The sequence below is a fragment of the Puma concolor genome, chromosome D2 (genome assembly GCF_028749965.1).
Source record: "Puma concolor isolate L17-30 chromosome D2, mPumCon1.1.hap2, whole genome shotgun sequence".
NCBI classification, from domain to species: domain Eukaryota; kingdom Metazoa; phylum Chordata; class Mammalia; order Carnivora; family Felidae; genus Puma; species Puma concolor.
In genome coordinates this window covers 87,801,146-87,826,595 of record NC_141677.1, presented here as the reverse complement: position 1 = coordinate 87,826,595, position 25,450 = coordinate 87,801,146, and the positions used below count along the sequence as shown (strand labels likewise).

The following is a 25,450-nucleotide window of genomic DNA, read 5'->3' as shown; positions in this document are numbered from 1 at the left end:
TTTGCTTAAGTTTCTAACGGAGCAGATGTACGGTGTGTGTGGGGGCAGAAGTAGCCCCGTGCTTTGAGGTTTTGCCAAGTCATTCTGACCCCGTAAATGTTGAAATACAGCTTCCCTGGGCGCCCAGGAGCAGGGCCCACAGGCACGAAAAGATGAAACCTCCCTTTATTTTGTCACCTCTTTTGAAGAGAGGATTGAGGACAATGCAGAGAATTGGCCCTTTTCCCTGAAGATTTCAGGAGTGTTTGCACAGAACTTCATCAGAAGCGGTGAGGGAAGGATTCTCCCCCAAATCTCTCCACCCTGTGTGGTCCTCATCCTCAACAAGCCGCTGGGGCCACCTTGAGGTTCAGTTTTACTTAAAGGCAGCACTGAGTGCTGTGGCCGTGGAGGGTGGCTTGGTGTCACAGCCCCTGCCTGGGGACAGAGACTGGCCTGGCCCTCTGAGGCGACTAGCTCCGGGCTCAGAGGGAAGGTGGGCTGGTGATGGCCGTTTATCCACTTGCTATGGAGGGACGTGCCCCCCAGAAAATATGCAGTCGTCAAACATAAAGGTCCCTGAATCCCGCACGCGCCCGAGAAACAAGACGTGGACACATCAGTTTAGGTCCGTGGTTCCTTGTGGGTGGGCAGCACGGGACAGAGTGATGAGGCGGGTGGCCCCTCACCACCTGACAAGCCCGTGTGCCTGGGGCACGTTTGCAGGAAGTCCGGCGAGGACACGGGCTCTGCCTTCCGGGAGACCTGCGTTTACCTGCCTCACCCACACCCGCCTTGGACGCCCCACGAGCCAAGTCTGGGACCCGGGGCTGATGGCTCACCATGCTTCCATGGGGTCCAGCATCAGATCAGTGTGAGCTGTGGACGGACCCTGGCAGCCAGGTGGAGGGTGAGGGAGGCCACGTGGAGAGAGCCGCACGCGGGCACCTGCTACGTTGTGCCCCTTCATGTTGTTAATGGTCGAGTGGTTCAAAGTATACTGGACAGATCTAATTCAGGGCAAGGGAATTTTTTAAAGGAGATTTTTTTATTTAAGTTTATTTATTTTGAGAAAGAGCGAGCATGCAGGGGAGGGGCAGAGAGAGAGAGAGAGGATCCCGAGCAGGCTCTGTGCTGCCAACACAGAGCTTAAGGAGGTTTTTTTTATTTTTTTAAAAAAAAAATTTTTTTTTTCAACATTTATTTATTTTTGGGACAGAGAGAGACAGAGCATGAACGGGGGAGGGGCAGAGAGAGAGGGAGACACAGAATCGGAAACAGGCTCCAGGCTCCGAGCCATCAGCCCAGAGCCTGACGCGGGGCTCGAACTCACGGACCGCGAGATCGTGACCTGGCTGAAGTCGGACGCTTAACCGACTGCGCCACCCAGGCGCCCCAAGGAGGTTTTTTTTAAAAAGCAGAAATATAAAATGTCAGATAGGGGCGCCTGGGGGACTCAGGCAGTTAAGCCTCCAGCTCTTGATTTCAGCTCAGGTCATGAGCTCAAGGTTCATGAGTTCGAGCCCCACGTCAGGCTCCATGCTGACAGCACAGAGCCTGCTTGGGATTCTCTCTCTTCCTCTCTCTCTGCCCCTCCCCTGCTCATGCTCCCTCTGTCTACCTCAAGATAAATAAATAAGCTTTATATATATATATGTATGTATCTATATGTATATATATATTATATTTATACACACACACACGAAAATGTCAGATAAATAGAGTGCCACTTGCCTAATAACAAGGCAGTTTGAAGCCATGTTTTTCTGCATTTGGGGATGCTTACCTCGTGCACACCCTGATTAAAGGAAACAAGTTCAGGGTGGTTAAGGACTTGCCAGCTCCATGCAGCTATCAGTGAGAGAGCTGGGATCTTGTCCCCCGATCACCAATCTCCGAAGTAGTGAGGTCCCAACAACACGGCTATTTTTCAACCATGTGAAAGAAAACGGATGAGAAATTCACCCAGTCACGGAGTATAAGAATGCATGAATTCAACCATAAAACCAGATCAACAGGAATTCAGCCGCAAACAATTCAACAACAAATGCAGGTAGACTGTAGCCCATGGCTCTCCGTTAGTCCGTAATCTGACTGCCAGGCCACGTGAAACCCCTCTGTCACGTGCAGTTGAGACGTGGCATGTTGTGGTTCCGGCAGCTCCAGCCACCCTCAGTGGCCGTGACAAAGCTTTGAGAGCGCGTGGCCGCTGAGACGTCTGTGGACAGGGCTGTCGTGCAGTGGCCACCTGCATGACACTGGTCACTAACCTGCCTCGCAGGGACCACAGGTGCCTGTGACGTCCGGACCTCCTCCCGTGTCACGCTTTGCCAGCCAGCCAGCCCTTCTCACCTCGGGGCCACGCAGATGCTGTTCTCGTAACGGAGTCCTTCCCAGCGTCCTCCACAGTGTGAGCAGTGTGAGCAGAAGGGATGTGAGCAGAGTCGCAAAGGCCCTTGTATCCGTGTAGAAAGCACATGAGTGGCCTCCTGCTCCCGGAAGAATAGAGGCCCACAGGACAGACGTGGCCTGAATCCGTGACCCACAGCCAAGCCTGGTGAGATCTGCCGAAGCACGGCCGACCGCAAGGTACATGAGTCAGATGCAAATCGTAGGTGGTAGAGAGAAGTTCGGGGTGGTTTGTTAGCGGAAATGTCACGGGAATGGCCAGCTGGTGCAGGGTCACCTCACCCCTCTCTGGAGCCCTCGGGGACGGTGTCCAAGAGGGCCCTGGGCCATCTCCACGTAGGGAGCAGCTCCGTGTACCTCTGCCCTACCAAAGGGGCCACTTCACCCCTCCCTTGTCTGCAGTCTCTCTCACAACATGGCTTTTGAGGGACCATGGTGAGTTTTGCGGTTAGTTATACTTTCGCAAAAATGGAAAGATGACAAACAAAAAGACCCCTGACCACAGCCCATCGTACAGACACAATTCAATGATTTGTAGTAAATGTATAGAGTTGCAACCGACACCACCGTCCGGCTTCAGAACGAACTTCCCACAATCCCCATTTCCACCTCCAGCCTTAGGAGTGCGCTGATGTGTGCCTTCTGCCTCCACAAATCTGCCTTTTCTGGACATTCCGTGTAAACGCAACCATACGATACGTGGTTTTTCATCTGTTTTTTTTCCCATTTTATCCTGACTTTAAGGTCCGTCCGTGTTGCAGCAGGGAGCAGTGTTCCACTCCTTTCCATTGTTGGGTGATATCCCGTGGCACGAATCTACTGTTTATCTGTTTGCCAGCTTGTGGATATTTGGACTGTTTACGGTGTGGGGACATTAAGAATAATGCTGTTATAGGGGCACCTGGGTGTCTCAGTCGGTTAAGCCTCTGACTTTGGATCAGGTCATGACCTTGTGATTTGTGAGTTCAAGCCCCACGCCTGGCTCTGCACTGACAGTGCTTGGGACGCTCTCTCCCTCCCTCTCTCTCTCTGCCCCCCCCCCCACTTGTGTGTGCACACACACACTCTCAAAATAGTGAAGAATAAAAAACTTTAAAAAAGAATAATGCTGTTATGAATATTCATGTGCATGTATTTGAGTTGCTGTGTGTTGTATTTTTCTTGGGTAGATTCTTAGGAGGGTAATTGCTGGTCTTATGGTGCGTTTATGCTTCAATTCTTAAGGAGTTAACTATTCTCCAGGTGGTCATATCACTGTACATTTCTATCTGCAGAATTTGGGGGTTCCAGTTCTGCTACGTCCTTGAAAACACAAGGTATTTGGCCACCACAGAATATGCCACCCTGACATGGGATCACCTTAGGTGAATGGTGCTGAGAAACAGTGTGTCCCCACCACCAAATCAGGGAGCAGATGTCCCTCCACGAAGACGCTCTCCCGTGCCGGGAGGGGAGACCGCTCTCAGCTCTGGAGATGGTGCTGACTCCAGTCTGTATAACAAACCTTCCTAAATTACCTTATCTTCCAGTACTTTCCCCCATATGTTTTTCTTGCCCCAACTTACCATCCCTAGAAGCCCAAAGCACTTTTTCTTGTCACTTCTCTACAATTTACTGCCCTTTGTTAAAATGGCGTATGAATCCCCAGGCCAAGTAGCTTTTTTGAGCTTTTCTTGTCTTTTCTCTGACGCCGCCCTTGTGCACAGAAAACAAACATTTTCTCCTATTACTCTGTCGTCATTTTAATTCACACACCCCAGAAACTGGGTCTGAGAAGATACAGGGAAAGTTTTTTCCTCCCCTGCAGTAGTGAATGTGGTTTTTATTATAGCCCTTCTAATGAGCATGAAGTACTATCTCAGAGTGGTTGGAATTTTCATCTGCCTGACGATTAACGGTGTAGAGTACGTTTCTACGTGTGCGTTAGCTGTTCGTATGAATCGGTCAAATGTCTGTTCAAGTCTTTTGCCCACCTTTTAACCAGGTTGCTTGTTTTCTTATAACTGAGTTGTGAGTCATTATATATTCTCTGCACAAGTCCTTTGCCAGAAGTATAAGCTTAGCATCACTGCCTCCCAGTCTGTGCCTCTCCCTTTCATTTTCTTTATGGTGTCTCTGAAGCACGCGAGTTTTTAAGTTCAGTGAAGACAGACACGGGCTTTTTGACAGCTTGAGCTTTTGGTGTCACATCTGATAGCTCTTCGGCCAACGGAGTCATGTAGGTCCGCCATGTTTTCTTGTAGAACCTTGTGGTGTCAGCTCTCACACGGAGGCCTCTGATCCGTTCTGAGTTAGTATCTGCGTAAGGGTCTCAGCTTGTTCTCGTACGGATATCCAGTTGTCTCAGCAAATACACTTTTCTTTGGGGGCATGTTTTTAGATATAGAGTCAATTTTGTGCACACATATGACCTATTCATAGTCTCTATTCTATCAGTCTCGATAAACTGCATTTTTAAAAAGGCTTCTCCCATTTTATTTGAGTTGTGAATTTATGGCACAAAATTTCTGCGATATTCCCTTATTTATTTTAACATTATTTTTAATGTTTATTCATTTTTGAGAGACAGAGAGATAGAGTGTGAGCAGGTGAGGGGCAGAGAGAGAGAGGGAGACACAGAATCTGAAGCAGGCTCCAGGCTCTGAGCTGTCAGCACAGAGCCCGACGCGGGGCTCGAACGCATGAACCGTGAGATCATGACCTGAGCTGAAGTCAGACGTTTAACCGACTGAGCCACCCAGGTACCCCCCTAACTATTCTTTTAATCTCCTTAGGCCCTGTAGTGATAACCCCCTTTTCCATTCTGATGTGGCTATTTTTTTGCTCTATTTTTATTCTATAATAGTAGGGTTTTATCAGTTTTACTGGTTGTTTTCAAAGTACCAATGATTTGCTTTATTGACTTTTTCTATCATTTGTCATGTTCTGTTTCGTAGATTTCTGCTCTCATGTCTTTTCCTTCTACTCACACTGAATTTAAATTACTCTTCCTTTTTTAGCTTCTTAAGATAGAACTTAGATCATTGATTTTAAACTTACTTTTTTCATATAAGCATTTAAAAATAGCTGTATCCCACACGTTTTGTTATGTTGGTTTTCATACTCATTCAGTTTTAAATATTTTCTAATCCCCTTTGTGATTTATTATGTGGTCCATGGATTACTTGGAAGTTTGTCATATAATTTCCAAATGTGTGCAGCCTTTTAGGACATCTGTTATCATTGGTGTCTTTTTTAATGTATTGTGTTCAGGCAACATATTCTGTATGATTTTAAACCTTTGAAATTTACTGAAACATTTTTCTTTTTTGGTCCCAGGATATGACTTATCTCCATGAATGTCCCTTGCACGCTTGAAAATGATGTGTAATATGCCAGTGAGTTTATAATGTTCTCTAGAGGTTGGTTAGGGCAAGTTGGGTGACGGTGTTCCTCAGACTTGTGTGTGTGTACTTTCTCTATCAATTGGAGAGAGAGAGGAAGATTTAAATCTACCACCATTGGGGATTGTTTTCTTCTTGGGTTGTTGTACGAGTCAGGGTTTTCCAGAGAAACGGAATTAATAGGATATGCAGAGGTATATATACGGGGGTTCATTACCGAAGCCGGGTCCTATGGTTACAGAGGTCGAGGGAGCCTGGGATCTGCTATCTGCAAGCCGGAGAACCGGAGTTGGAGTGTTACTTCCCAGTCTAAAGGCCAAAGGCCTGCAAACCAGGGAAGGGGCTACGAGGGGTGGAGTGGGTAGCTGGTTTAAGTCCTAGAGTCGGAAGGCCTGAGAGCCAGGAGCTCCATCCAGTGTCTGAGGACAGCCGAGCTCCAGAAGAGAGAATTCAGGCCCCCGGCAGGTTAGATGCTGCCCACCCATGGCGGGGAGGATAGTCTGCTTTGTTCACTCTACCAACTCAAACATCAGTCTCTTCCAGAGACACCCTCACAGACTCGCCAAGAAATAATGTTTTGCGAGCTCTCTGGGCTTCCCAAGCCCAGGCAGGGTGACACGGAAAATTAACCATCACAAGCCCACCCCTTGCCAACCTGACATCATACACACCTCTTCAAACGACACTTGGTCTCCAAACAAAGACATAATGAGATCATAATTCCACCCAATAAGACATACACCCCAAGATGAACTAAACTCTTCCCCAGTGGATGATGACAGGAGGCACTCAACCACCACGAGCAAGGTGGCCATGGTGGCCGTGATGCACAGCAGAGGCCAAGTCTGACTTGAGCAGACCTGTGGTGTTGGCTGGTCAGTCACAATGTTCCCGGAAGTAGAGTAGACAGGAAGCCTGTGTTAGCAGAGAAGTTCTAGGTCAAGTGAACAAAAGTCTAACCTGAATCATAAAAACAGGGAGCCATGGCCCCTCAACAGTTTCCAGACCAGAGCTGGTTAACAGACCCAGGCCCCTTGAATGGAAGTGCCCCTCGAAGAAGGACTCTGGGACACTACCAAAAACGTATACTGCTTATCTTTCTCCCGGCCTTCCCTGAAGGGACTGATGGCCTTCTACCAGGGTAACTGAGCACTGGGGGTGGGGGGGAGGGGGGAAGGACATAATCAGACATTTGGGGACTACTGAACACCAGCTCTGAACTGACATTAATTCCAGGAGACCCAGTCGAAATGCCCTGAAGAGACAGTTGGTAGAAATATGGCCCGTCGGGGTGGGCTGGTGAGGACTGAGGACGAAGGGAATGCTGCCCTCGGACAGGACACACACCACCATGAGCAGGATGTTTGTTGGTGGCAAGGTGAGCATTAAAGGTGGTGGAGTCTCCGATGGAAACAAGGAACGTGCTACTGGAAACCAGAGGAACAACGAGCCCGGTTGTGCAGTGGCAGAAAACTGGGCTGGACTGCATTCTGATGTCAGGCAGAACGCCTTGCAGGTGATGAACTTGGATACTGGCTGAGGAGATTTATAAGCAAAGTGTTAAAGGCGTGGGCTGCTTTCCTCTTGCTGCTCATAGTAGAATGTGAGAGAAAAGAGATAAATTGAGGAAAGTCTCTTAAGCAAAAGTGAACCAGCGCTTAATGATTTGGGCCTATCTGGATTGCAAAGAACACTAAAATTAGGAAATTGCCTATTGGAAAAGCATGTTGGAAACAGAGGGCCAAGGGTGTGGCTGCACAGCCGCTTGCCGGAGAGGCTGGTGTGCGACTCTTAAGTCACTCAGCCGTCGCAGCAGAGCCCAGCGGGAAAGGTGGGCTCACTGCCCCCCCCCATTTAAGGGAGCCCCGTGTGTGTCTGCGAATGCTGTGCCGGCAGATGCACCGCCCGTCGGCACTGAGAGCAACAGATTCAGGGCGGAGTGAAAGAGTGCTACCAGACTTTCTAGAAAGTTCTATAAGCAGGAAAGGGGCTGACAGGGCTGGTGAACTGCAGGTACGTGCAACCCATCAGGATAAAGGAAGAAAACAGCTCTGAGGACGGGGCTTCCAGTCGCAGAGGATTCTTCTCGGGTCTTGAAACTTAACGGAATTTTCTCTGCTGCATTTTGAGTTTACTTGGGAGTGGTGACCCCTTTGTTTCTTCCACGTTCTCTTTTTGGAATGGAAAGGTCTGTCCTGCGCTCGACCTGCCCATGTATTTGGGAAACAGGTATCTTGTTTTCCAGCTGCACAGATGAAGAGGAATTCTGCCTTGGGATGCGCCACACCCAGAGTGTCACTAGCACCTGAGAGACATGGTGACCTTTGGGACTCGTGAGCTGATCATGCTTAGGTGGCATTTTAGGCCTGGAGCTCACGCCGCAGTGCTGAGCGGGGTATTCTGCACACAGGATGGACACAGATGTTGGAGGACCCAACAGTGGACTGTGGTAGGTTTAATGGTGGCCCCCCAAAAGATATGTCCACCCAGAACCTATGAATGGGACCGTCTTTGGAAAGACACTCTTTGCAGGTGTAATTAAGGATCTCGAGATGGGTGTCAGCCTGCGTTAAGCTGGGCCCTGAAGCCTCATAAGGGAAGAAGAGGTGAGGACACGCAGGTGAAACATGATGTCACAATGGACGCAGAGAGTGCAGTGACGCCCCTGCGAGTCAGGGGTCACGCAGGATTGCTAGGAGCCCACCAGAAGCCCAGGAAGGGGCGGATTCCCTCTCAGTACCTCCAGAAGGAACAGGCTCCGCTCCAGGGCTGTGGGAGAATCCACTTCTGTGATTTGCAGCCACCACTTTGCGGTGCTTTCTTGCAGCGGCCCTGGGAACTGATGCGCGAGCCTGTGTTCAGACCTGGTACCATCCCAGCAGGTGAAGGGCTCCCTCCAATGCACCATGGGGCTCCGGCCCCTCCGCTGTGCGTTCCCCTCTCTGATGATTCTCTCTGTGGTCATCAGAAGCCAGGCAGCCAACCATCCCAGCACTTGATCCCCCAAACTCCTGCCTGCCACCGTGTTTGGGACTCTGCTTGGTCCCAGCAGAGTCAGTGCTGGTGGCCCACAGCCAGGGATGGTCTGCTTCCCATCTCCTGCCGGGACCCTCCACGTCGGTGAGCGGTGAGCGCCCCAGGATCAGAATCCCCTTTGAACTTGTTTCCTGTTTCCTGGGGCCAGTGCTGGTATCTGCTTCCCAGCAGGGCAGCTCAGAGTTCCATAAAAGGATTGTTTACGAAGAGGCGGGCAGCCCACAAGTGTTAATCTCATAGGGGTGACATAAGATGAAGCACACCTGAAAACTGGAGACTGTGCTGGACTCTGGTTACGTGACAATTACTGGCTCAATGTCAGGGGCATCCCCCTAGGGAAGCACAGCTCATTTGGAGAAGTGAGAGACCAGTTCACAAAATCAGTGGGACTAACCCTGCTTCTGCTGGAGCAAAAATGCGCCCCTCCCCCATCTCAATGGCCCAACACCTGTCCTACAAGCCTGGGGCTGCTCTGCAAGTGTCCCCAGTGATGGGGGCTTCCTCTTAGCCAAGGGGATATGTATGGCCAGTCCCACACCTGTGTTATACAGCTCACCACAGTTCTCACTTCATTGGTCAAGCAGGTCAAGGAGCCACGCTGAATTTCAAAGGTGGGGTGGGGTACAAGTGTAGCCAACCATGGAAAGTGGTTGGAGTGGTGAGGGATAGGCTGAGTACCACAACCTGGGGTTGGGGGATAGAGACAGGGCAGAGCCCAGGGTGGCCGAAGGATGTGCGTGGACGGAGGAGCAGCAGCGGGAGGAGCAGCGGCGGGGAGATCCGCAGGGCCTTGCAGGACCTGCAAGCCGGGGGGGGGGGGGGGGGGGGGGGGGGGGGGTGGCGAGGAGGGGTCCATCGCATTGAGGGGAAGCAGAAGGCCCCTCCACGACCTCTCGGGGAAGGAAGCAATGACCGGGCTTTGGGCCTGGCTACCAGGCAGAACTTAAGGCCTCCAAAAGCCAACCCATCACAGAAATGATTCTTCAGTGACAAAGTCTAAGGTGCAGGAGGCTTGGCACTCCTCAGAACCGTCTCCTAGGGCGTCCGCTGTGCCCAGCGCTGGACTCCCGCGGTCTCACGTGGCCTTGCGAGCAGGGGTGGAGACTCACCGAGGTTAAGCTGTGCGTGGCGCTCCCCAAATACGCCGCGAAGGCCGTGGAGAACCCCGCGGTCAGCGCCAAGGCCCTCGTCGGACCCGGGCAGGGCCAGGGGACTCTGGGCAACTCGGGCACACGGTTCCTGGGAGGGCTCGCGGAGTGCACCTGCGCCAGGGGCTCCAGCTCCGGATGGGCGTCCGGCAGGCCTCACCGAGAGGAGGACGGGGACCCTGCCAAGGAGACCCCGAGAGAGAGGGCGCACGAGTCCGTGAGTGCGCGCGCTGGCAGCCAGGCTCCCTCCCCTCAGACCGCTGGCGGAGGGGCTGAAGTACCAGGCCCGGCGGCCCGCCCTGCCCTCTCCCTCCCCTGCACGCTCTGACCCCCACCCAGCCTCGGCCCCCGCCGCCCTTCCCCGGCCCCGCGCGCGGCCTGGCGAAGCGCAGAGCCTCACGATGAATTTGAAGGCCGCCCCACATCGGGTGGCCGGCTTTGTTCGCGAGGGCGGCGGGGGTAGGGACACCCAAGGGGAGCCCCGAGTCCCCGCCGCCTTGCCGAGCGGGGCCGTTCTCGTCCTCTCGGGAGACCCGGAGGGGATCGTGGCCTTCCCCCCCTCGCCCTTGTCCCCGCCTCCTAGTCGGTGCCGCCGCCGCAGGGTCCGCGCAGACCAGGCCCCGCTCGAGGTGGGCGGCGGGCCCTCCGCGGGGCGCGCCACCGCCAGCGCCGCCCGCCGGGTCTCCGCCCCCAGGCCCCGCCCCCCGCCGCCGGCCCCGCCCCGGCCCCACCCCCGCGCGCGCCGGCAGCCAGCGCCGAGGCCGGGGCGCACGGAGAGCGCCGCTAGCCGCTCCGGCCGCCGCCCCTGCTCCCCGCCTGGCGGGCGGGCCATGTCCCCGGCTGCGGCCGCGGCGCGCACCCAGGCCCGGCCATGAGGAGCGGCGCGGAGCGCAGAGGCAGCAGCGCCGCGGCGCCCCCCGGCTCGCCGCCCTCCGGCCGCGCGCGCCTCCCGGGCCCCGACGCGCCCCCGGTCCCGCCGCCGCCCGCCGCAGGCCAGCCCCGGGCCCGGGACGCGAGCGATGCCCGCGCGCAGCCGCGCCCCCTGTTTCCGTGGAGCAAGTGGAAGAAGAGGATGGGCTCGTCCCTGTCGGCGGCCACGGCGCGGAGGCCGGTGTTTGACGACAAGGAGGACGGTGAGCGCGGGGGGCCCCCCGGGCCGCTCCCGGGGGCAGCGTGGGGACCCGCGCCGCACGGACACCGTGCGCGCTCTCGCGGGGCGGCCGCGGCGGGAGCTTTTCCTCGCGCTCAGACACCGCGGCCGCCCGGGTGGGACGGCGTCCCGGGTCGGCTCGGTTTCCGAGGAAACTCGCTCGTGGTGCCTGCGGCGCCCACGCGCATCCAGGGCTCCCGCCTGCGTCCTCCGTGTCCAGTGGCGGCGAGGCGGGCGGAACAGGCTTGGGCCCGCCCTTTGGGGCGAGGGTCCGTGGTCGGAGTGGCCCCGGGGTTAGCCACGTACGGTGGCGACGGCTGTGTGTTTCCAGTTTCCTTTCAGGGGCGCTGTGCAGGCTTGGTCTGCTCTGCACCTGTATTGTGCCGAGAGTTTGCGAAGGGAGAGAGGCCAGCCCCACAGGTGGCGCGGGGTCCCTGGCCCTGGGAGCTCTGCCTGGTGACGGCGTGGTGTGGCCGCCCCGTGCCTGGTCTTTGCACGCAGGTGTGCAGTGGGGGAGACGGCTTTGCCTTTGTGCAAAGACCTGCCCTTTGGGAACTGCCTTTGAGAGTTTCCTCTCAGGTCCCCTTGCAGGTACAGCTGCTGACCCAGGGGAGGTATCTCTTGAGTGGCCATGCGGAGGCGGCGCCAGTGGAAAGGAGTGATGGGCCACCGTTGACTTAGCACCTGCAGGGAAGGTCTGCCTTTGGGGCACTGTGATAAATTCACATGCAAGCATACAGCTCTTTTTACAGATGTCGTGCAGATAATTTAAATGGTACAATGATGACACACTTGATGTTTTCTGACATTTTCTTAAAATAGTTGAAATATGCATTTTTCATTTGTAGGCAGCCTGCAGAGGTATGATGGGTCTTTTATAATTTTAGAGCACAGCTCAGCACAAGAGCCCGAGCTATTTATTCTGATAAATAATTTAAGCGTTATAGGAAATTACAATAATACGACCTGAGGCCAGTGGTGGTGGATGTGCAGGCAATCGTCAGAGAGCAGTGGAGAGACTGCTGTAGGTGCCCCGGGGGTTGGTGGGGGGGGGGGGGGGTGCCGGCTCCGCAGCTCAGCAGGGGCCAGGCATGGGTGCATTCCGGACCCACCCCGTCGACCCACCCCATCGGTACAGTGTGTTCTGAACTTGAGAGCCGCAGAGCTGACTGCCGTGAGTGTTTCGTATGTTATACATTTTTGCTTTTGACATAAATATTCAAAGTAGAGAACGCCCAGAGTGAATTGGGAACGAGTGAGGAAGCAGGTCTACCTACATGTGGCTTCTCTGGCTGCGGGATGAGAAAGACGGCTGAGTTGAGCACGTGCTGGTGTCAGCCAAGGGCCGACCGCTCTCTTCGTACCTTAGCCCCATGCTCTCCAAGGCAGAGAATGTGAATGTAGAGGAATTGATGTAGCGCAGGGGCTGCCTCCAGCTTTTCAAGGTGGGATTTTTCTGTTTGTTCACGGTGTGCAGTGTCTCAGACTTCAAGGATCATTGAAAAGGCAAAAAGAGCACAGAGTCTGTTTATGATGCGCACAGTCTGACTTGAGACTTCTTGAGCACATCCTGCACCCCTCCTCACCTGCCTGGAGTAGGGCGGCCGTGGGCCAGCTCTTGGGGACGTGTGTGGGAGTGGGCGCCCACTCGGGCTACAGGTGCTTGCTGTTTCGGACGTGTGACCGTCAGTCAGTTGCTCATCACTTGGCACGGTGGCCACATCCCCAGACTGAACACACCATCGGGCCTTATCCGGACTTTGTTGGGTGAGACTGGGAGGCGAAGCCCGGGCCTGGGCTGGGCAGCCGGCAACGTTGCCCAGGCCGGCAGCCACTTTGTCGTACGTTTGCGTGTCACTGTCAGGACACATATGGCTCAAGAGTCACAGCACACGTTTGCTGAGAGAATGTTGTGCAGCTCTTGGCGTGAGGTCCGTGGCGTTATTTAGATGGAAGGAGTGGGGTTTGGAAAGGAGGAAGGAGAGTCGGGACGCAAGCCGTGGCCCCTGAACCCCAGCTCTCTCCCGGCCCCTCCAGACAGCGGTTCCGTGACTTTCCCGGCCCTGCTGCAGAGCCGGCTGGAAGAGGCGGCCGAGTTGTGCCGGAGACGTGCATTTGCTGGGACTGGACGGTTGCTATGGCGACGGAAGACCTTCTGATGAATTTTTTGGATTAAAACTCCCGATTAATGTATCAAGTTTGGTGTGCAGAGAAACGGAAAAAAAAAGAATAAAAGAGGGCAGTTTAACAGAGTGCCAGGTAAATCTCAGCTAAAAAGCGTGGTTGTGATATAGAAAGTCTCAAGTGTCCTCGTCCCTGTGGGTCCTGCGCCGCCGAGAACCCTGTGCTCACTTGGCAGGTGCCGGCCGCGTGTTCAAACTCTGTGCGCCTCTCACACCAGACCGGGGCCCCTTTCCCTGCGCCCCTGCCCCCACGCCTCAGATCCCTCGCCCACTTCTGGGAGCCCTGGATTTCCGGAGCTGAACCCTGCCGGGGACCCGCCTTTCTTCTGCTCTCTGCCCCAGGGTTGCGGCCGTCCCGCAGCCCCCTCATCTCTCACTGTCTTGGTGTCCCCGAGGGGAATGCGGTTGCTGGGGTGGGGGCTGGGGCTCCAGCTCCTTCCTGCTGAGCAGCTCCATAACGGGGGGGGGGGGGGGGGGGGGGGGCACCTGGCCTTTGCAAGCCCAGTGTGGCGTTAGCTTAGTAGCGGGGAGTAAGTACCTAGTCACTGCGAAGGTTTGCTTCCCCCAAGAAAACCGGGAATAAGGGAGCCTTGAAGGCCGTAGACTGCCTCGCCTGAGTCTGTTGGGTGGGTGGACAGCCTGCCAGGACAGGAGGCCAGCACGTTCTCAAGCCACCTTTCTTCAAAAAAAAAAAAAAAAAAAGCCTTGGTTTTTTTTCTAATTAAAGAAGCATTAAAATAAATAAACGTGTATACTTTCCTGTTTTTCCTGAAATTGTCCTCAACGGGAAGACTCAGACGTGTATCCTTGGCCCCGAGAGCCCGCCGTGGCGAACGCGTCGGTGGACGTCTTCTGCAGCCTTGCCCTAGGGGCATTCTCACGCGTGCAGCCGTGTGGCAGCACACTTTTTCCCTCTGATACAGAAATGGGAGCGTGTTCCGTATGTGGATCTGTCGTAACCTGCTTTTTTACTCAGCGATATGTGGCAGATACCTGATAGATCTACAGCATCATTTGTTGGCTAGATTTGCCACTGTGGTCCTCCAAAGTGGCCGCGAGCTAGACTCCGTGGTGCCCTTAAACACCAGGCTGGCTGGGCCCCACCCCCCAGAGATTCAAGTTGAGTTTGTCGGGATGGGTGGGGGTGGGGTGGGGGTGGGGGCAGAGCTCAGCACCGCTGCGTCTTTAGGCCCTGCTGGTGGTTTTGATGGGTCGTCGGGTCCCAGAGTCCCTGCATTTCTGCTCTCCTCTGTGTAGACAATTCCTCTGCGTAGATACCACATTCCCTATTTACTTCATTTCCTATCGTAGGACGTTGGGGTGTTTCCCTGTCTGTGAATATCATAAACAGCTCAGCACAAGCATCTCTGTGCATTCAGCTTCATGCACTTGGGAATGACACACGCAAGAGTGTCCACCCAAGGCATCTTGGTACGTCTGCCCGGCTGGCCTCGATTCGAACGGCCCTCTGTGAGCCAGCTGCTGTCGGGGCTGCGCCTTACACGCTGGTGACCAAATGGGTATGGCTGCTGCGTGTAGGGTAACCAGACGGGGGGGCAGTGGGGAGACCGATGGCGGACAGGAAATGTGAATAAGTAAACTGAATGGCAGGAGGGACCCAGGGGAGGGAGCGAGAGGGCAGAGACTTCCACGGAGCAGCCGGGACGGAAGGCCGTGGTGGTTTGTTCTTGCTGTGTGCTCCAAAGCCCTCTTTCCCTGAGTCCTCACCAGCTTGGGCTGGTGGAGATGTTTTACACTTTTGACGGTCCGCAAGGTAAAGATTGTATTAATGCTTGGAGTTTCTCTGCCAATGGGACTGGTAATTAATCTCTTTGCTTTCTATCTTTGGGGCGGCTGTCTCTTGTGAATCGCGTGCCTCCCACTGGGACCTTTGCTGTCCTGTTTCTTTTCACTGTTCTGCGTGCACACAGCCTCACCCGCGAACAGCCCCTATGCACATTTGCCACCTATCTTGCAGTGTTGCTGGGGGTTTCTTGGTACGGATGTGTTTAATTTTTGTGTGGTCGGATTCATCAATAGCTTCCTTCCTGGCCAGGGCCTGGCCTTGGTGTTGTGTTACTGTCATCCGTTCCCAGTTTCTAAACCTGCACCTGCACTGCCTTCCAATACTTCATATGGAAACTTCCAATCCATTTGGAACAACATCTGATGGCAGCGAGAAGGTCTTCCTCCTGTGGGCTCACTTAGGGTGCTTCTAAGTTTAAATGCCCTTTATTGTGTGTTCGCTGCTGGGCTTCGGTGAACTGTGAACAGGATCTTTCCGCACTGGTTAGTGCTGGAATGAACGAAAACTCTACGTTTTATTTCATTGTTTAAAAAAATATTTTTAATGTTTATTTTTTGGGTGTGAGAGAGAGACAGAGCACGAGTGGGGAGGAGCAGAGAGAGAGGGAGACACAGAATCCGAAGCGGGCTCCAGGCCCCGAGCTGTCAGCACAGAGCCCGACGGGGGGGCTCGAACCCACAGACTGCGAGATCATGACCCGAGCCGAAGTCAGACGCTCAACCGACTGAGCCCCCCAGGCACCCCGAAACTTTACTTTTGAAACTATTCATCCTGGAAATGGCCACTCTGCTGAGACCCTTGCCGGTTCTCAGGGTTTTGATTTCTGTGCTTGGGCTTTCTGGGTGGCCAGTCGCACGAGCAGCAAAGAAGGGTTGTCCACTACTCTACGGTGCATGTGCCCCACTTTTCCTTTGTGTTGCAGGGCCAAGAGCAGCGGGTGGGGCACACGGGTGGCGGCCTGCTAGTGCTCATGGGGCCACCCTTGTGGGGGTCAGTCTGGCCCCTCCTTATTAAGACTCTGTTTGCAGGGGGCATAGACTTGAGTTTCAGGAAGTACCTTTTTCCTTCCCTCCTGACCGGGAAGAGGGGGTGGGGGGGCTGGGCGGTGGCTCCCTGTGGGGCCCAGACTTGGGCTAATGGCGGTTCACACGCCCTCCCCACATGGCAGGGGCCTTGGTGGCCAGAAGCCCTGTGGGTGCAGACCCTGGGACCCTGGGGTCCTTGACCAGCTGGTAGAGGCAATGCAGAGGCCCTTGCTGTGGGGCGGGCATTTGGTTCAGGTTGGGTAGGAGGGCACGTGGCCCCTTTGGAAAGCCCCCTTGCGTGTTCGTTCCTGGGTTTCTGGGGTTCTGGGGGGCAGCACTGGGTGTCCTGGAGGGCGTTTAGGCAGCCCTGGAGCTTGACGTGTTTCTCTCCCGTGGCTGACAAGGCTGGTCTCAGAATGGACTTGGGACCTACCGTCACATCATCTCTGCACGCCTGTCCATCTGGTTGTGTGTTTTAAAGTGCTATAAATAAGCCGATTTTCTTTTAAAAATTTAACCACCCAGCTTTCCAGTTGAGAAGTAATGTACGAATGCGCGGGGGTAATTTTTGTTCAGGGCTTCTGTCTGAGGATGAGGGTCTGAGGGTGGCAAAGCCGTGGAGGGGCACTCATTCTGAACAGGGTCAGGGCGGCCCAGCCGTCCTGGGCCCCAACCCCCCCGGGGGCCTTGTGAAGAGGCAGATTCCGACTCAGCAGGTCTGGGGTGGGGCCCAAGGGTCTGCATTGCCAACCGGCTCCCAGGCGGTGCCATTGCCGCCCACCCTGGGACGCACCTTGGGCGCGGAGGGCTTAGCAGGCCCAGATGCTGAGGGCAGAGTCCCCTGGGGCTCGGCGCACTGGGTGACGGGCATTGGACGGGAGCCCACACCGGCCCTGGACACAAGCTGGCTCTTACCGGGAAGCTGCTGGTTATGAGATGGCCCCGTGTCTCCTTCAGTTGTGTCTTTATTTCTTCGTGATACGTCTCAGGTACGGCCCGGGGCACACGTAACCACAGCACATTTCCACCGTCTTCCTTTGTCGTAAGTGGGGACTTGGCGTCTTCCTTCTGATCCCTCCCCAGGCGTGCCGGGCAAGTGTACCAGTGGGGGTTGCTAAGGGACACCTAGGTGCTCCCCGATCCTGTGTGGGTGTCCTTGTTCCCAGAGCCGGCTGCTTGGCGGGTGCCGAGGGCTCGCGTGTCCCAGAGGTCGCTTGGCTCCCCTCCAGTGTGTGCTGGGAGCATGGCGGTCCAGCCCCACACCCGAGGGCCTTGCTGGGGGGCTGACGGGAGCCGTCTGCCCTCCTGGGGGGCCCGGGACAGCCCCTCTGGTCCTCTTTGGGGCCGGTTGGTTCTTATTTTAAGGGCCTGTGCCCGGCTCCCCGTCCACAGGAAGCTCAGTCAAATGCGGCATTGACCTTAGTGAAGGGCCTGGCCCTGGGGCTGGGGTCCCTGTCCTTCCTGTGCATGTCGTTCTTCCTTACTTCGAATAGGTCGACCGTGTGTTTCCTCACACCTGCCTCGCTCCGCAACCTGTGTGTGACCACGGACACAAACACAGCTTCGGTAAGCGCTCCTCCTGCTGGCCGGTGTTCCCACAAACGGTCAGTCCTCGCCGTCCAGCGTGCAGGCCTCCTCCGTTCTGCTCCTTCTCCCCAAGGCGGGTGGACACCGAGCTCCTCTCGGGGTGCGAGCCGGCCGGGCCCCCGCAGGACACGCTGGGCTACTTTTTGCTTCCCCAAACACTGGCTGGATCCAAAGGCAGAGTGATTTCCATGATCAGGATTTGAGACAACTTGGGAGAAGCTGTAATTAATACAATTACTGTTATTTTTAAAATCTGGGATGCCTGCTTCATCAAAAAATGTTTTTCGTCATTGACCTAAAATCTATTACTTTAAAAACCAAGGCAGCTGACCGCTGGGGGCTCTCCCTGCCTGGCTCCACTCAGCTGTGGGAAGGCCCCTCCTCCCCCCGCCACGTCCCGCGTGTGCCTGGGAGCCCACGGAGGCTCCGGCACAGGCCCGCGTCGATCCTGCGAAATCCTGGCTGGCTGTTATCTAGGCTCTGAAACCGAGGAGCTGGTGTGGGTGGGAGTCAGTGTCGCCCCCAATTTATTAAAAATAGAGCTGAGCACATTCAATTTCTCACAGCGATTTCAGAAGTTGACTTTAGAAAGGTCTCTGCTCTCAGAATTCACATCATGACTCCTCATACTTTGTATGCGTGAGGTGGAACTGGTCACAAAAGCAAGAAATAGACGACTTTGCGATTTCCTTGGGAGCGTGTCAGGCCTGGCACAGACACTCGGGCCTTTGCAAGCGTGGCCTTTGTTCTTTCGTGCCTGTGGCAGCGTCGGGGCGAGGAGGCGTCTGCTGTGCCGTCGGCTGCCTCCCCCAGGACCCAGGCCTCTCCTGGGATCTGGCTGGCCACGTGCGACCCGGAGCCCTGGGGGTGGGGCAGGGTCTCAGCACCGAGTCTCTCAGACTGGACGCTGTTTGTGGCCGCGGGGCCCGTCGTCAGTTACTCATCTGCGGCGACGAAGGGCCCCAAAGCTCAGTGACTTAACAACACCTGTTCTTATTATTTCTTGGACTGGCCAGGGTCCGGTGGGGACGGGTCCCCCAGGACATCCGCAGTGGCTCCCTTGCTCACGTACACGGTGCCTCATTCCCAGCTGGAACGGCTCAGAGGCCTGGAGGCCGAACATCACGTCCCCGGGGGTCGCGGCTCACGCTGTCGCCTGCTGTGTGTTATCTGTTCCTGTTCTCTGTGACGTAGCAAACCACCTCGAAACCTCAGGCCTTAAGACGTGCCGTCACCTCCATTTCTGTGAGTTGGGGGGTCGGGAGCGGCTCTCCCGGGTGCGTCTGGCTCCGGGCCCCCCGGGAGCCGGGAGCCGTGAGCCGTGAGCCGTGGCCGCACTCGCACCGTCTGCAGCTTTGACGGGCGGGGGCCCTGCTCCCGCGCCAGCCCCTCACCGTGTGGGCCTCTCCGTGGGGCTGCTTGCGTGGCCTCACGCCACGGCGGCCAGCCTCTCTGCGAGCCGGGAGAGAGGAGGAAGCCACACTCCGAAGTCACATGCTGTCCCTGGCGCCTTAGGCCACTTGCCGGAAGTGGGTCACCGTGTCTAGCCCACACTCAAGGGGAGGGAATTGGGCCCCACCCTTTGAAGGGATCACCAGCGGCTGCGTGGGCCTATCGTCCGTGGTCTCGGGGCTCCTCCGTGTCCGCAGGTGTCTGCCGCGGGGGAGTGGGACTTCCTCCCGAGAGCGCCAAGGCCGATGGAGCCCAGCACACGGGGGCTGAGGCACGCGGTGGGTGTGGACGGGCACCCTGTCCCTCCGCCGCATTGCGTGGCTGGAGCAGGTCCCGCTCGGGCTCAGGAGAGAGCACGCACACGGGGGTGGCCGGCCGGGACGAGCCGGAAGTCCCTCAGTGTGCCTGCCCGCGGCCACCTCGGGAAGAGGCCTGCCTTCCCCGTGTTGTGTGAGCGCCCTCTCGGCCACCTCGACTCCGGGGCCACGCAGGGTGCCAGTGTGGCAAGAGGACCCAGCACCACCCAGCAGAGCCGGTCGCTGTGTCAGAGCCCCGGGAATCCCTGGGACACTCGTGGAATTCGGTCCTCTGCCTCGAAACTCAGCCTCCGGGGAAGTGCCGTCCGTCTCGGAAACAAACAGGAAGAAAGAGGGGAAGCGAGCGCCTCCTGAGTGTGAAGAATGGAGCCCAGGCAGCCTGCGGGCTGTGCACCTGCTAGCACCTGTGACCCACCTGGCCCTGGGGACTTTTCCGGGAAGCTCACAGGGACCCTGGGTCCAGGGGACCCACCTGGGCTGTCCTGGGTCGTGTCTCTCCTTCGTCCCCAATTCTTTTGTTTTCTCCTTTTCTTCTAGAATCAAGGTCGTCGTGTGTTTCTTAAATTGTATTTTAGCTCCTTGGCAGAAAGGATGCTTTGCAAAATTAGCACATGACTGGGAGGGCGGGGGACAGGGAAACAGGAAGGAAGCCACAAAGAGAGGGGGTCCCCGTCCACACGTGCGCGAGCAGTTCATGCCTGGGCTGGCGGCCCCGTGGCACATTCAGCAGCTGGAAAACCTGGGGTGGCCCTCCCCCCACCCCTGTAGGGTGCTTCGGGCAAGAGTGCGTGGTCAGCCATGGGTGGGCTGGCTGTGCGGGCTCACAGGGTCGAGAAGGTTGAGAAGGGCCCCCGGACACCAGTGTGCACGTCTCGGTGCCTCTGACAAAGCCTCCCCGCTGACCCGGCTCTGCTCTGGGGCCACGATGCGCAGGGATTTAGGGAGGACGCAGCTATGACCCTGTACCCCGCACGACTCCGGTTCCTGCTGGTTGGTCGGGTGTGGTGATGAACGGCCTCCCTGTCACTCTCAGACGTGTCCTGGTTTGTGTGACAAATTACGTGGCTGCTCGTGTAGCCACCAGACGCCGTTGCCAGGACGCTCCTTTTTTTTTTTTTTTTTAAACTTTATAGCTTCTTATTATATAACAAAAAGTGACAAGAAAAAATATTAAGAAATTCAGCGTCTTATGTAACCTCAGCACTAATATAACAACCACCTGCAGTTTTCCGTATCGCCTTCCAATCCGTGCTTGGATCCATATGAAGCATGTGTTACTTTTTCAAAACTTTTTTCTTGTAAACTTGGAGTATTTTAGGGGCCCCTGGGTGGCTCAGTGGGTTGAGCGTCCAACTCCTGATCTCGGCTTAGGTCTTGATCTCAGGGGCATGACGCCTACTTAAAAAAAAAAAGAGAGAGAGAGAGAATATTGTAGATTTGCAGCACAGTCTGAAGGCAGTGCGACGAGCCGTCACCACGGGTTTCCACGAACATCAGTGTCTTGTGTTGGGGTGGAGGGTCAGACAGCCACACCCGGTGAGCCCACCGTGACCTGACCCCATAGTAGTCAGGGCTGTCGGGGGGTGGGGGTGCACTTGCAGAACAAGAGTGTGGTGTGTGCGTGTGGGCACGTGCATGCGGGGGTGTGTGTGCGTATCGGGGGATTTATTTCCACCGGGGGGCTCGCACAGTTACCCGGGCCAAGCAGGATCCAGTCAGCCGTGGGCCGGCCAACCCCGGGAACGGAGTCCGCGTCCGTGGGCAGCTCCCAGTCCGAGGGCAGAACATGACACGAGCCGTCGCGGAAGGTGAGGCAGGAACAAAGGGAGAGTCCACCCTTCCTCCATCAGGGCCTCGGTGGATTGGTCGATGTCCACACTCGCTGGGGTGGGGGTCGGCTTTACTGAATCCACGGACTGCAGTGCTGGCATCACCCGAAACACGCCCAGACCCGCCGGGAGAGTGCGTGATCTGGGCGCCCGTGGCCAATCGAGTTGACACGTGGAATTAACAGTCACAACTGAGTAACGGAGGCCCATAGTTGATTCAGGTTTCCCGTCTGTACTTGATATTCTTCTGTTCCGTGGTTCCACGTGACGTGTCTTTCTTTACATTTCTTGGGCCACGACAGTTTCTCAGCCTTTCCTGGTTTTTGATGACCTCGGTGGTTTCGAGGAGAGCTGGTCAGGTGTTTTGTAGCATGTCGGGGTCCCACTGGGTTATGGGTCTGTGGGAGGGGCCCAGCGGGGCTCTGACCTTGTCCCCGTGGCTGCGGCCTCCTACTCAGGAGCGTCCGCCGTCAGGGACTGTCCTGTCGGCAGTCCCCACGCACCACCCACGCTTAGGGGGTGGGTGTCAGGCCCCCCATCCTGGAGGGGGAGGCGTCTACGTTCTGCACAGATTTGTCTCTCCTCCCCATTTGTGTGGTTGTTGGGTCATTCACCTATATTGGTGTGGACGCAAGGGTGTGAGTCGGGCACTTGGGTTATAATCCAGTGTGACTTCATTGTCACTTCTGTTGCTGTAGCTCCGGCCCGGCCTCCGGCTGGCTCCCGTGCCCCTGGCACGCCCTGTCGCCCTTCTCTTGTTCCTGCAGCCTTTTGAGCGCTTCCTTTCTGGCCCCACAAGGTTTGTCCCCTGGCCCGGTGCTGGAATCAGTCAGCTCTCCAGGGAGCCCCAGTCTTTCTGTCGGGGAGGGGACAGTGCCGGGATCCAACGTCCGGGTGCCAGGGGTGCTCACTGTTCCTGGGAAAGGACCGTCTCTCTGAAGCACGGGCTCTGGTGTGTGTCCGTCACCTCCTTCAGCGAGCTGAGTATCTGCAGTGTGCACCTGCTCTGTACGCCCCGGGCAGAGGGAGTGTGAATTCACACAACCACTTCAGAAGCTGCTCGGCGGGACGTGGCAGAGAGAGCCCAGCCTTCACGTCTGGAGCTGGCTTGGCACGCGGCCGGGCCCTGGCGCTCTTGTGTGGCACGTAAATGATATCACAGAACACCCACGTCCGGCCGTGATGGGCCAAGACAGAGACAAGAGCCCTCCGTGGCACGTCACGAGTGTTGTCCAAGCCCAAATGGCCAGACTCCCCCTGCCCGGCTCTGCCAGTCACAGCTCTGCACCCACTTTACCCCCCACCTTCTGTGGACGAGCTACGAGGATGCCCAGCCCTAAAGCTGTCCAAGCACCCTGACAGTGTCCAGGCCGCTGCCCCTACGCCCCCGTGCCGCCGCACTGAGCCCAAACCTCCCCGGCCCTTCTCACAAATACCCTCTGGCTGAGACGGCCCGGGGCCCCCGTCGTGCCAGAAGTGTCCAGCCTCAGATGGCTCCTGCTGGCCCTCGGGGCAATGACCCTACAACCCAGGATGTGTTCCTAGTTGTAGGCCTGACAGAATGTGCGCATCTCTGCCCTCCCTGCCCCAGGACGTCTCAGAGGCTCTGTGGGGGCGGGAAGAGCCGTCCACGGCTGCAGCGGAGACGGGCGGGTCGAGCTCCCGGGCCCCCCGGGTTCAGCCGAGCCCTGTGTTGAGCTCAGCTCAGGTTCCATGCGTGTTGACGGGTTGCGTCACCGGCTCCTGAGGGTGGCCAGGGTGGAGCCACGTGATTCTGTGTCCCCAGGGTCCTCGTGGTGCAGGCGTCCTGTAGGCGTTGCACGCGCACTGCTCCCCGTCTCCGGCAAAACTCGTCAGGGGCTCTTCGTCCTTGCCCCTCTGCCCCTGGGAACCTGTGGCCCCATGCCCGGGGGAAGGTCCCCTCCACGTGGCTGCCAGTGATGTCCAGCCCCAGCCCTGCTCGTCCTCCACCCGTGGCAGCACCCAGCACCGCGGAGCCGCCCAGAGTCGCTCCCTCCCTGTGGTTCCCAGGGTGCTGCCACTGGCTTCTCCCCGGCCCCTCGGCCGGTCCTTCTCTCCCCACTGTGTGTCACTACACTCACGCATCGGCCGCCTCACGGCTTCAAATGTCATCCATATGCCGACTCCCAAATTTGTATCTCCAGCCGGGACCTGCCTCCCACGTAGCGGACTTTTCTGTCCAGTCTCTGACTCGACACTACCGCTGATGTGTCTCACACTCTCAGATTCGGCCCCTTCAGAACCAAGTTCTGGTGCCCCCAGGCCCAAGCCCTCCTTGGGGCCAGGTGTAACCAGCCCGTGTGTCCGGCATGGCTCCTGCCCACTCAGTGCCCTGTCGTGGCAGTCCGGGCCCTCTGGCCCTGCCCCCTGCCCCCTGCCCTCCCCCGTCCCCAGCTGGCAGCAGCAGAGCCCTCTGGACGGCCAGACCCTGGCTTCGGTTCTGGATGATCCTGTTCCGTCTTCTCTGGGGGCGTGTATTCTGTTCTAGGCTGTCAGAGAAGTTAGGTGAAGCTGCCTGGTCACTTGGACAAACAGGCTCAGGACACTGGGCTTTAGGAGAAGTCAGGGCAGGGCCTGCAGGGGACGGGGAATGGGGCACAGGGGTGGGAGTGGCTGTCCCGGCTGTTGGAGACACAGGAGACTGGCTGCACTTGCCTTCGGGCTGAACGTGATGGATGAATTTGGGCAGATGCAGGTGCCGCTGTCCCAAAAGCCCTTTCCCTGAATTGGGTTGGAGAGGCTGCGTGTGGGCTGCTTATGAAACGCACATCTGACAGGAGCTGAGAACCCGGCTGGTGAGCAGGTGTGTGCCTCGTGTCTGGGGCCACAGCCGCCTCCCTCCGCACAGGGTCCCCGTGCCTTCTGGGGCAGTCACTGGTGTGCAGGGCGGCTTTGGGGCCTCAGCTGGGTACAGCTCTGACCACAGGGTCCTCTGGACTTCCACAGGCCAAGCCGGCGGGGGCTGCCCTGTGCAGGGTGGAGCAGGGGCCACCTCTAAGCCAGGCAGGCTCTGCAGCGTGGACATCCGGGCCAGGTCGTTCTTGGAGGGGGAGGGGCGCGGTTCCTTGCACTACAGGATGTTAGCAGCATCCGTGGCCTCTGCCCACTGGTGCCAGCAGCAACCCCCCACTCCCCCACATTTGTGACAGTCAGTCATACATCCAGGCATTGCCACGTGTCCCCAGGGGGTAACTGCCCCCTGCTGAGAACCACAGTGCTAGCCATTGGGAGCACTGAGCCTTGAGTTTCCTGTGACCACTGGCTAGGAAATGCAGTTGAGGTGTGGCTGAGGGTCTGGGGAGTTGGCGTCCCTTCCAAAGCGTCTCTGGGAGTCCCTGCCCATGGGCCTGGCAGTGTGTGTGTGTGTGTGTGTGTGTGTGTGTGTGAGAGAGAGAGAGAGAGAGTATATAAGGATATATTTATGCCTGTGTGTGTGGGAGTGTGTGGGAGCAGCCCCTGCTTGGCTGACAAGTGTCCTGGGCTGTGCTCGCCTTAGCTGTCCACTCCGTGTGGGCACCTCCTGCCCGTGGAGGGGGTGCCGTGCATGGTGCTGCTGGACTTCGCGGTAGCAGCTTTCGTGGGCTGCTGCCCAATGTTCTGGCTCCTGTGTCTTCAGGAAGCAGCCTGAGTGGTCTGGGGCCCAGAAGATGCTTTGTCTCGACAGGCCCCCTGGACGCCTGCAGAGGGAGCCTTGGATCTTGAGAGAGGCCCAGTGTTGGGGGACCCTCCCCCCGCCTGCCTGCCAGGGCCCATGTCTGTCTCGCTGGGACACGAGGTTAGGAAAGGCTGTCCTGTGCGCACAGGTGGATGCAGAGCCCGTGCTGACCGCACCCCCAGTCTGCAGGCTGAGCGTCCCCAGGGCAGTGCGCAGGGTGGCAGAGCTGTGTCTTGGGGCCGGGAAGTTAAGGTTTGTGCAGCCCATTTCACCTGTGGGCTTATCACTTCCGGGGCCGACAGGGCTCCTCAGTCCTCGGAAAGTTGAGCCCACCCTCTTGCTGGGATGATGCGCATCTTCGGGCCCACGTGTGCAGTCTTGGAGGGAGGGCATTGCAGGCCAAGAAAGCCGAGGGGACCGTGGTCACCTGGAACAAGGCGGGCCACCTGCCTTCAGACCCTTGTGGGCG

At 56.9% G+C, this 25,450-nt stretch overlaps 1 protein-coding gene and 1 long non-coding RNA gene across 2 annotated transcripts in view; both read left to right on the top strand.

Annotated features, from left to right (window-relative positions):
- Window positions 1-1,390: 1,390 nt before the first annotated feature.
- LOC147576248 (uncharacterized) lies at window positions 1,391-7,695 on the top strand. Its single transcript, XR_015241937.1, has 2 exons — window positions 1,391-5,765; window positions 7,008-7,695. It is a non-coding gene; the product is annotated as an uncharacterized LOC147576248 (long non-coding RNA).
- A 3,116-nt stretch (window positions 7,696-10,811) lies between these two features.
- STK32C (serine/threonine kinase 32C) overlaps window positions 10,812-25,450 on the top strand; it is a 78,602-nt gene continuing 63,963 nt past the window's right edge. Inside the window, exon 1 of the mRNA XM_086681243.1 lies at window positions 10,812-11,088. Coding sequence (XP_086537369.1) covers window positions 10,827-11,088 — 262 coding nt within the window. The 5' untranslated portion in view covers window positions 10,812-10,826. The remainder of the gene's footprint in view (window positions 11,089-25,450) is intronic.